At 39.5% G+C, this 11500-nt stretch overlaps 1 protein-coding gene across 1 annotated transcript; it reads left to right on the top strand.

Moving 5' to 3' along the window:
• Positions 1-2589: 2589 nt before the first annotated feature.
• On the top strand, positions 2590-8366 carry TMEM17 (transmembrane protein 17). The gene is made up of 4 exons (XM_041754265.1): positions 2590-2938; positions 6187-6290; positions 6463-6576; positions 7455-8366. The coding sequence occupies exons 1-4, from the start codon at positions 2839-2841 to the stop codon at positions 7731-7733; spliced, it is 597 nt and encodes a 198-aa protein (XP_041610199.1). The 5' UTR covers positions 2590-2838; the 3' UTR covers positions 7734-8366.
• The last annotated feature ends 3134 nt before the right edge of the window (positions 8367-11500 follow it).

Here is an 11500-nt window from a genome sequence, read left to right as displayed (position 1 = left end):
CCTCTCTCACTGGTCTGAGCTTCTGGATGAGGAGGGACCATATCCCTAATTAGCCTAGTACAGCGCCCCCAAAAATAGTAGGACTGCATTAAACATGTGAATATTTTGAAATTCTAGCCATGTAACTATTTCCTCCCATACCTTCCTAAATACACCTTGACATTTATGCAAGTAAGTACGGTCTTCCTTGTGTTGGTAAAAGTAAAACTGCTCACCACACACCAATAAAAATGGCTAAGAGAAAAGGATCAAAGATAACAAATGATGGTGACAAATGTGAAGCCACAGGAATGCTCAGACATTGCTGGAGGCAATAGAAATTGGTACAACCAAAAACTGTTGGCGGTATCTGGTACAGCTGAGTCATACCTCACAAGCCAGCAATTCTACACCTAGGAATAAGAGCAACACAAATGCATGCACATGTTCACCCAGAGGGATATTTTCACCAAAAGTGGCATCATTCATACATAACAGCTCCAAACTAGAAAATACACAGATGCTCTCCAACTGTAGAATGGATACACTTACTGTGGTATGCCACAAACAGCAAGAAAAAAGAATCTACCGTCAACAATGTGAATTTCCTAAAAATTATTTGGAGGACAAAGAGGCAGATTTTTCTTTTATAAAGCACTCAATAAAATAAAATAAAATAAATAAAATAAAATAAATAAAAAGCACTCAATATAGAATTACTTTTGCAAAAAGCATATAAATAGGCAAGATTATTCTTTGGTATTAAAAGTCAGGAAAGGTCTGTTACAGTCAGTCACTAACTACAAGGGGACTAGGAAGGGCAAGCTTTCCAGAGAGGCTGCTAAGGCTGTATTTTTTTATCAGGTTACACATGTATATTCAGTTCGTGTCCTTTTCTGTAAATATATACTTGTTTGAGGTTTTTTTTTTTTTTAAGATTTTAAAAATTTATCTGAGAGAGAAAGCGCAATTGGGGATGGGGAGCAGAGGAAGAGGGACAAGCTGACCCAGTGCTGAGCGCAGAGCCCTACATGGGATACATCTCAGGACCCTGCGATCATGACCTGAGCAGAAATCAACAGACCCTGGCTTAACGACTGAGGCAGCCAGGTGTCCGACTTGAATAGTTTTTGAAAAAATAAAAAATATATATATATATCTTAGGGATCCCTGGGTGGCTCAGCGGTTTAGGGCCTGCCTTGGGCCCAGGGCGTGACCCCAGGGCGCTGTGTGCTCCCTGCATGAAGCCTGCTTCTCCTCTGCCTATGTCTCTGCCTCTCCTTCCATGTATCTCTCACGAATAAATAAATAAAATCTTTTTTAAAATAAATAAATAATAATACATCTTAAGGATCCCTGGGTGGCTCAGTGGTTTAGCACCTGCCTCCAGCTCAGGGTGTGATCCTGGGATCCAGGATCCCTGCAGGGGGCCTGCTTCTCCCTCTGCCTGTGTCTCTGCCTCTCTCTCTGTTTCTCATGAATAAATCAATAAAATCTTTAAAAATAATAATAATAATAATACATCTTATTTGAGACAAAGCTGGAAGATACAGAAATTTCTTTTAAATTTTAATCACCCACAACCCACCACCCAGAAATAAATACTAACATTTTGGACTATTTCCTTGTCTTTTTTTTTTTTTTTTTTTTTTTGAAGCCAGGGTGCTTGTACCACCTCCTCCACCTCTCCTCCTCATGTATCCACACACATACATTTTGCAAAACTAGGTTGACTTCTTAGTTTTTCCTTTCTTTGGGGTAAATTTTTACTTAAAACTAATCCATTCCTGAAGTAAGTCAATCGGAGAAGAACAAACATTGTATGTTCTCATTCATTTGGGGAATATATATAATAGTGAAAGGGAATATAAGGGAAGGGAGAAGAAATGTGTGGGAAATATCAGAAAGGGACAGAACATAAAGACTCCTGACTCTGGGAAACGAACTAGGGGTGGTGGAAGGGGAGGAGGGCGGGGGGTGGGGGTGAATGGGTGACGGGCACTGAGGGGGGCACTTGACGGGATGAGCACTGGGTGTCATTCTGTATGTTGGCAAATTTGAACACCAATAAAAAATAAACTTATTATAAAAAATAAAAAAATAAAACTAATCCATTCCATCAAGTACTCCTCAGTGTATCCACACACATATATTTTGCAAAATTAGGTTCACTTCTAGTTTTTCCTTTTTTTTTTTTTTTTATAAATTTTCCCTTTATTTTTGGTAAATTTTTCCTTACAGCTAACCCATTTAATCATACTCATTGCAAGCATTTTTTTTTTAAAAAAGAGGCAGCAGTATATTCCATCCAACGTGTGTGTGTACATATACACACACATGCAGTTATAGGAATGTATCCTATATATAATTTAAAATATCTTATTTATATACCTACACAGTATATGTTACTAATATAATAAAAATTTAAAAATTAGGAAAAAAAAAACCCTCCTGGGAAAGGAACTACCAGGTCGTGAGCATTCTTTAAGCTCTCCGTTCCTTCTCAATTTCCTTCCAGAAAGCGTGCATTCCACTGACAAAGCTGTGAGGGCTCCTGGCATCACGATCCGACCTCAGGTCACTTATTATTATTTCTATTTGTCTCAAGGGCGGTGAGGCCCTAAAACGGGACGGAGGGCTGGGCACCCGGCTGGGCACCCGGCGGTGCGCGGGGCAGAGGCGACGGTCCCCGCGCCCCCTCCGCGGGAGCCCGCGCCCCGGTTACGGCCACGGCCCCGGGCTTCGGTGCGGCCGCGCGTGCGCGGGGGCCCCAGCGTCTCGCGCGGCCCGGTTGCCGTGGGAACCGCAGGAGGAGGCTGCGTCCGCAGACCTCGCTGCGAGCTGTACGGAGGCCCGGGCATGGAGCTGCCGGATCCGGTCCGCCAGCGGCTGGGAAACTTCAGCCGGACCGTGTTCAGCGACTCCAACCGGACCGGGCCAGAGTACAGCGACGGTCCGGGTGAGTGGCCGAGGCCCCTCGCAGCGGGGAAGGCCTGCGGACGACCTGGCGCGGGGTGTGGAGTGGCCAGATTTTGCCCGGACCTAAAATGGCGGTCTCGCCTTCAGCTGGTTCACCGCAGTGCGGGAAGCGCCCTCGCAGGAGGGGCTGAGCCTGGGGCTGCGGCAGCGGCTGGGGCGCCTCCAGCCTCGTATTTCCACCCTCACGCTCCCCACGACGGGCCCTGCGCCGACGGTGCTGCGGCCTGGCTGGCGAACTGGAAGCCGAGCAGCTGAGGTGGCGCCAGCCTGCCTCAAACACTAAAAATGCATGAAAACCGCCCTCGCAGCACATGTCCGGTTTCGCACCCTGCGCGCAGGCCGACGGGGCTTTTCCCCCGCGACTTCCGCCCCGGCTCTGCGGGGCCGCGCTGGAGCGGAAGCAGCCCGCGCCCGCGCCCCGGCCCACTCTCTGCCCGCCCCGGTCGAAATGTCTTCCCCCTTTCCCCTTTGTTAGCGGGACAAGTGCGTTCCACCGCGAGCCCGTCTTCGGACGGGAGAGACGGAAATACTTTCTTTTTTTTTTTTTTTTTTGAGTCATTTTGAAGCCTCTATCCACTCCGGCAAGGCAGCTGCCCAAATAGCCTCGCTTTGCACCAAGCTCGCCCGGTCCCCGCAGCGACTGAATCCCATAAGCAGACACCCCGAGGCCGCCGCCTTCAGCTTGATGGCAGGTGGTCACTCGGGGTCCTCCGACACCGTTTCCCCTTCTTACATCATGATGGCATGATCATTCTGTCAACCAAAAAAAAAATTTTTTTTTTGATCCCTTAGGGAATAGAAATCTTTTCCTCTTGCTTGGTTTAGGGATTTTTTTTTTTTTTTTAAGAGGGAAGAGAAAAGTAAATCCCCATAGTTGCATTGTTGGCACCCTGAGTTTAGGCCTCTTCAAGACTCAGGATGTACAGAGAAAGACGTAATGTGGAGGATGAGTTTTAAATGTGATTCTAAAGCAAAGACTAAACAGGCACTGAAATCTGATGATGCAACTTGTCAGGCAGGGGCAGGGGACATTTTCTGTAAAGGGCCAGACAAGCAGGTACCTTAGACTTTGCAGCCCATAGGCCTCTGTAGCATCCATAGACAAGGGTAACATGCATGCATGTGGCAGTGTTCCAATAAAACTTTATTTATGGACACTGAAATTTGAATTGCATAGGATTTTCAGTGTCACCCAATATTATTCTTTGGATTTTTTTTTTTACCCACCCCCCACCCCAACCATTTAAAAATGTGAAAAAACCATTTTTAGCTCACTTGCTGTACAAAAACAGGCAGCTGGCTGGTAGTTTGCCTACCGCTGATTTATATAATGTTTTAATTTAAATTCCGTTTACAGAACTCAACTTGTACTTTTGCAAAATTTAGTAAATTCATGTCTTGTGGCTTTCAAGTTTCATTTACATATTAACTTGATTTTCAACTGCATGATTATAAGTTTGAAATGCCGAAAGATAGACCTAGCATAACTCTTAAGATGCTCACATCCACGATTTCTGACACAAAAACTACTTTGCAAAATCTGACTGGCTTCTGCTCCAAATGTATTAAAATTGTCAGCTTAATTAATCATTTCCCCCACACACATACATTTTCTTCCTGCGAATCCAAAGTAGGTTTGACTTTTGGCACTGTAATTACAAGTATATACCATTACCATGTCCACTGACCAAGAGTTGTACTGTTGTTATGAAAAAAAAAAAAAAATCCTAGGCTGGTGAGTTGCCTTCAGGTTAAACAAATTTTAAGAATTCATTTGTCAGTGATAATCTAATAAGAATAAGCAGAATAAAAATTTTAAATAGGGATAAGCAAAAGTAGATAATAACAGAAAAAAGCTAAAGAGCTTGCTGTGAGAGACCATGATTATTTCTTATATTTTAAAATTATTAAATGACAGATATACTCAGCTATGGAGGAAAAAAAATCTGTTTTTAAGAAATTTATTCTAGAGCCTTTATAAATTCTTACATTTAGGGCAGTTGATTTCAAAATCTACATCTGTTCTTAAATTGATAGAATTTAGTCAAATTTAGGATGTATTTGTAGGGCTCAATTTAAAAAAATCAAATTCTTAATTTGGGACCCTTCTTCCTTACATAGAAGCAAAAGCTATCTTGCAGTCAGCCTTAAATAAATGAATCTCATATATCACGAATGGCTCCATTGATATTTATGATGGTACGTTTCCATTAATTCATTCCTTCTGCTTATGCGTATTTGGTATGTACCAGGTGTAAAGCAAGATTTTAGGTTCTCTGAGGGTCTCAAATTTGGGTAGAATATAGTCTGTGCTTACAGTGAGGCTGTGTATTAAGTAAAAGAGAAGGAAGGGGGACTAATGTTGTTGAGTGCCTAACTAAGCACTAGGCATGGTGGAAGGGTGAGATAATTAATGGTCTCTAATCCTCACAAGCGATCTGTGAGGGACTTTTAATGTTACCATTTAACAGATGAAGAAACTGATTAGTTGAGAAATTAATCAGAAAGTGTAAATAATTTATCCCAAGTCTGGCATCCAGGGTTACAGAGGTGTTTGAGGAGTTAGGGTTTTACTTGGACTCCACAGTTCATGATCTCTGTACCACACTAGCCTGTTTCTAGAGTGAGGGGATGTGGTTCTTTGCTAACACTTTATTACACACAGTTAGAGACAGAAGGGACGAGATTTCTGCTGATAGGAGAATGGGATCAGGAAAGGATTTATGGGAAAAGTGGCATTAAATGGGTATTAATGAATGGGTGGGATTAGGGTATGCTGAAGAGGGGTGTGTCTGTAATTTAGAGGGATTAGTTTTTGTATGAGATTCGTTTGTGAGATTAGTGTTTATGTATTTTACGTGTTCATTTTATAGCCTCTATTTACATAGAACTCTATAAAGGAGGTAACGATCTTTATCTGTTCAACAGGATTCATATTAATATTCCACATTTAATCTATACCGGTAATGTACAAAAAAGTCAACAGGCTGTAATGGCAAAATGATAAAGTAATTGAAAGCTATGTAACACATCCCCAAGAACTAAATAGTATTAAATAGTATTATGATGAATATTTCTTTTCACCATCAGCAATTATAAATAGGCTTAAAATTTGGAGCTTTGTTGAACCAACCCCGTAGTTACTAACTTTAAGAAACGAAAGGACCTCTAGGGCATTGACCAGGATTAAGAGTTTGTTCTTTTTCTCTGTTTTTTTTTTTTTTGTAGATAATGAAATGGTATCTAGTTTGGCGTTGCAGATGTCACTTTATTTTAACACTTACTTTTTCCCACTTTGGTGGATAAGCAGCGTTATGATGCTTCAGATGAAGGTAAGTCTATGCTTTTAATACTTCTGCTGAGATCTTTCCTGCCCCTCCCTGGCATTGTTACATTGTCAATAAATTATAGTTCTTAATATCTGTTTTCTATCCCAGGTCAGTTTTACTATATATGAGATTTTTACAGACATGCTAATTTTTGTGTTTTGCTTTGTTTTTTTAGTATTCAATCTTGCCTGATTACTACAAATTTATTGTGGTCACTGTTATCATCCTAATAACCTTAATTGAAGGTATCAGGTTGTATCTGGGCTACATGGGGAACCTACAGGAAAAGGTAGGCTCTTCTTTCCTTTTGTTCAGTGCTACATATAAAGGCAGTATGGTTTTCATAGCAAGGAAAAGGCAGAGAGATGTGGTAAAAGGAGCAAAGGCCTGCCTGAAGCTTTACTGTTTCTGTCACTGTAGTCGGTTTGCTGAATCTCTTGAGCCTTGGTTTCTTTGTATATAAAATGGGGAAAATATTTACTCCAAGGTTTGTTGGGATTAAATGAAATAATTTATATAAAGTACCTGAACATAGTAAACACTTAAGAATTGACAATTTCCCCTCTTCTCACCATTGTTGAAAATACTTGGTCAATTAAACATGTTTAGATTCAGGAATCCTGGGCCAGGCACATGTTTTCTGAATCGTCATGCTACATAAGCATTCACAGCTACCAGAGTTTAGGGATGCTGCCTAAAGATTTTTCTGGTTTTCCAGGTTCCACCCACAGGCCTCACTGTATTTCTTGCTGTTTCCTAACCCAAGCATCCATTCCAGGCTGACATGTTGATTCCTAGTCATGCTCATTCCACATCTTTGCTTACTTACCTTCTTAAGCCTCTTCTTCCTTCTACCCAACCCTAAAAGCTTACGTCCTTGGGTTCTTTCTTTTACCCACCCTAAGTAGTCTCTTGTCTTATTTCTTGTAGTATTTAGTTCATACCTCTAAGTGGTGCATTTCATTATTCACCAAGGTATATTGTTCTAGCATTGCCACATCAGTTAGTTTTCACCTTTAATCAAGACTGTAAATCCTTTGAGGACAGGGACCATGTTATACTCCTTTTGAATTACAGAGCTGGTAATGTAGGTTTCAGAGTGCTGATCCATATAAACAGAAGACTGTCCTCTACTGATGTGATTACTCTTACTGTGTGTCGTTGCAGGTTCCTGAGTTGGCTGGCTTTTGGCTTTTGAGCCTCCTATTGCAGCTGCCTTTAATTCTCTTCTTGCTCTTTAATGAGGGCCTAACAAATCTGCCCTTGGAAAAAGCGATACACATCATCTTTACTTTGTTCCTTACTTTCCAAGTTGTTTCAGCCTTTCTTACCCTGAGGAAAATGGTAAATCAGTTGGCGACTCGTTTCCACCTCCAAGACTTTGACCGGCTCTCTGCATATAGAGGAGGCGTGAGAAGAATGAGATCTTGTATAGAAGAGATTTGACCCAGTGCTGTTGAGTGAAAAGCTGAAAGGTCAGCTTTTCTACAAGAGGAAAATATCAGAGTTCTAGCATGAGAAGAACAAAGCTAGTGTTTTGAACTATATATTCTTTAGCTTTGAAATTGCAAAGTTGGGGGTAATGATAAGACTGTATAGTACATGAAAGCAGTGAGTCAACCCTAAAGCCTAAATAGTGTCCATTTGGCACCAGATTTCTTAACATTCTTGTTGTTGACTTTTCAGGTGTGTAGAAGTCTGTGTTAGTAGTCACAGTTTACGAGCTTTACGGGAATATTTCTAGGTAGCACCTAAAACTAGAAATGTGTATATTTCTGTTAAACTTGTTGGCTATTCATGCCTTGGCAGTACGTCTGAAGCACATGGCAATTCTTGTCAGTATTCAGATGTATTATATATTTGTAAATCTAGATACCGATTTTTCATGTCTGCTAGGGTTAAATTCTAACCCTACTCCTAGCTTTTATACTGAGGTTAAAAACCGGTGGATTATCATGGTATTTAGGAAATCATAAAATTGTAATTTTCATAAAACCATGTTCAGTATTTATAGTCATGATGTGCAAAATGTCTTTATAATAAATTATGAAATATTTATGTTAAAGTATTTGCAACAAATTATTCCTGTCTTGTATAATTCTTTTGGGCTGTGGGTTTATTATTTTTATTACAGAATTGTGAGGGAAAGAGAAACATATATACAGGGTTAGAGAGCCTTTTATGTAGTGGGCACTGGGCTAGGCACATTAACCCTTTTCACCTCATCTACTAGATCATTGTTCACTGAAAAACTCATAGCCAGTAAATTCACACCCCGCTTGATTTGAAAAGCAGGGTGCTTGTTAATAGTACACAGAGCTGAGATGAGCAAAGGGACAATAGTCATGATCTTAAATGAGCACGTTCCCTCGCTAATAGAAGAAATCTATTTAGGGAAGTTCTGTTAAGAACAAAGCTGCATGGGTATATCTGAACATTATTTTTATTATTGGATTGTGTTAAGAGATATAATATTTTCTTCTTTCCTACAGGGAAATGTGCCTTTATAAGTAATGTATTTTACTGAGAGACAGTTGTAGCTACATTAAAAAGTATTCTCTCCAATTTTCCTTTTCTATAATTCAGGCTTATCTTAGTATCTCCCTGTTTTGCCTTATTCATTCTTATATTGATTATTTTTTGAAAATATTTTCACTTCCCACCCTTAATTACACTTTACCAAACCAATTATGCTAGTTTTATTATTTCTGCTTCCTATTATATATAAAGATCAAATATTTCTCCCTGGCTGCAGAGGCTGTTTTAACTTCTCCCTTCTACCAAAATAGTTCCTATGTATACTCCAGTCATTTGAAATTCAAAATACAGTAACATTTGGATATTTTTCTAAAGCTTAATTTGTTTGCATTTGTTTCCTGGTGGGAATAGATAGGTGATTCTATTAGAAAATATAAAATAAGAACATTAAGCTTATATGACAGATAAATTAAAGGATGATCAAGAAAGACTATTCTATTTAACAGTTATTTCCAGAGTTTTATCCTAATTATCAGAGCCTTGGATACATTTAAACTTTAATTTAGTTTTAAAGGATTATTAGCTAAATTATTAGGGCCATAACCAAAAACTGCTAAAGGCTATAAAAATTTTGGTAAAATAAATTTGATTTATTAAAATTTTCTATAGAACAATTTTTTTTTACTGTAGTAAATACTTGCTTAAAATGCAAATATACTAAGGGTAGGAAAAAGAAAGTCCATTGAGAACATGATCAAGTCATTTATTTTTCCTCTAAACAATTTTGTGTCAGGCTGAAGCAGTATTTCCTGTTGGAATATAGCCGGTTCCCTATGTAAGCATATGAAAATTGAGGTAAAGAAGATATTTACATGTCAGCACATTTAGAGTCCATGCAGTCCTTGTTTTTATTTGGATAAGTCTGTCTATTCTTAATTCCTATTACATCTATCTCTCCAGGGGTCCACAACACTGTTCTGAAGATTCCTAGTTAGGATGCTGACCTTCACATATATTTTTTCTTTCACACATTTTTTTATCCCAGAGGCTTTTTCTCATCACAGACAAGGTGGATGCAAATCTCTGTAAAGCAGAATGATTTTTAAAATTGGATTTTAATCATTGTATGTTTGCATGTCAAGTCTGTGAAAGGGAATAGTGGAAGGTTCATAGACAGCTCAGACTGCTCCCAGTTCTCAGGTGTATGATGTGGGAGGTACAATATTTGCAAGACACCCTTAAGACAAAATCAGAAAGCCTAAGTTCATCAAGAAGGTGCCCTGAACAATTCCTAAGTACCTGACAGTAATAGTCCTTCAATTCCAGCACATCTCCCCTCTTTGTTCGTAGAATCCAGTGTCCGGATTATTAGCATGTTGGCCCTTCATCAACATTCCATAGCATTCGCTATTCCTCTCATTGTCTGAGCACAGGAAGGGAACATGGTGAGAGGTGCTGGGCTTGTGGTTAGACACATACACGCTTGCACTTGCCTGTAAACAAGAACAAATGTACTGTCTGGTAGGAAAGGCAGATGAGCAAGTCAGTGATAGCACAATATAATGGGCATTGCAGGATTACAGAGAAGGGACACAGAAAAGATGAAGAATCTGGGAAGCCTTTCCAAACAAAGTAACACTTGAGATTTGAAGAATGTGTGGGTATTAACTGTTCATTTTGGTATGAAGAGAGAAGTAATAGTGACTCTGAGCACTGTTTCGGGTATTGCATGGAGTTCAGTGAAGCTGGTTTGAAGGGTACAAGGGAAGAAAGGACACAGAATAAGGTAGAGAAGCTTGGGAGCAGCTCGTACACTAAGCTAAAGATTTTAATATTCTGAATCCCTGAGTGATTTTTTTTTAAGATTTTATTTATTCATGAGAGACACAGAGAGAGAGGCAGAGACATAGGCAGAGGGAGAAGCAGGCTCCCTGCAGGGAGCTCAATGTAGGACTCGATCCCAGGACCGCAGCATCCCAACCTAAGCCAAAGGCAGATACTCAAACACTGAGCCACCTTGGTGCCCCTCCCTGAGTGATTTAAACAGTAGAATATCACGAACAGATTTAGGTGTCAGAAAGATCTCTCTGAAGAGACCTGTGGAAATGGATTGAAAGGTTTGACCAGATGTTGATTTGATGAAATAACTGTGGGAGAACAAAGTTTCAAAAAATCATTTTATATTTTAAAATAGGTATTGAAAGTTTTTTCCTAATGCAATTTTTTGCAGATTACACACATGCTAAACACGAGGCACTCGCTGTGTTATTGCCCCTCTGCCAGTTGTTAGTTTATTACTAGACTTAAATAGATCTCTATCTAAAGTAGTCTTTTATACATTTTATTTGACATAACCTAAATAGGTTGTTAATTTGCATCAGTTGAAATTATAGCTTTTAAAAACTCAACTTTTAAAAGAAATTTAATCAAGATTTTGAGAGTAAAGAAAAATCATTCTAATTCCACCACCCTAAAATAAGAACTTCAGCAAATGCCATGCTTCTTTGCTGTTTTCCCTTTGTAAATGCTTTTTAGAAAACAGTTGTGATCCCTGGCACTTTCTGCTTTTCTGAAAACATAAATACCCATCTTTCTACCTGGCAATATAGCCATCACCTTGAATGATTGCACAATATTCCATCAAGGAGATAGATGCTAATTTTTTTTTAACTTCTCTCCTATTGAGTATTTGCATTGTTTTCTTCTTTTGCTTTTATTCCTAACATTGTGATGAG

The sequence above is a fragment of the Vulpes lagopus genome, chromosome 5 (assembly GCF_018345385.1).
Source record: "Vulpes lagopus strain Blue_001 chromosome 5, ASM1834538v1, whole genome shotgun sequence".
Classification (NCBI taxonomy): domain Eukaryota; kingdom Metazoa; phylum Chordata; class Mammalia; order Carnivora; family Canidae; genus Vulpes; species Vulpes lagopus.
This window is presented reverse-complemented; position numbering and strand designations above follow the sequence as displayed.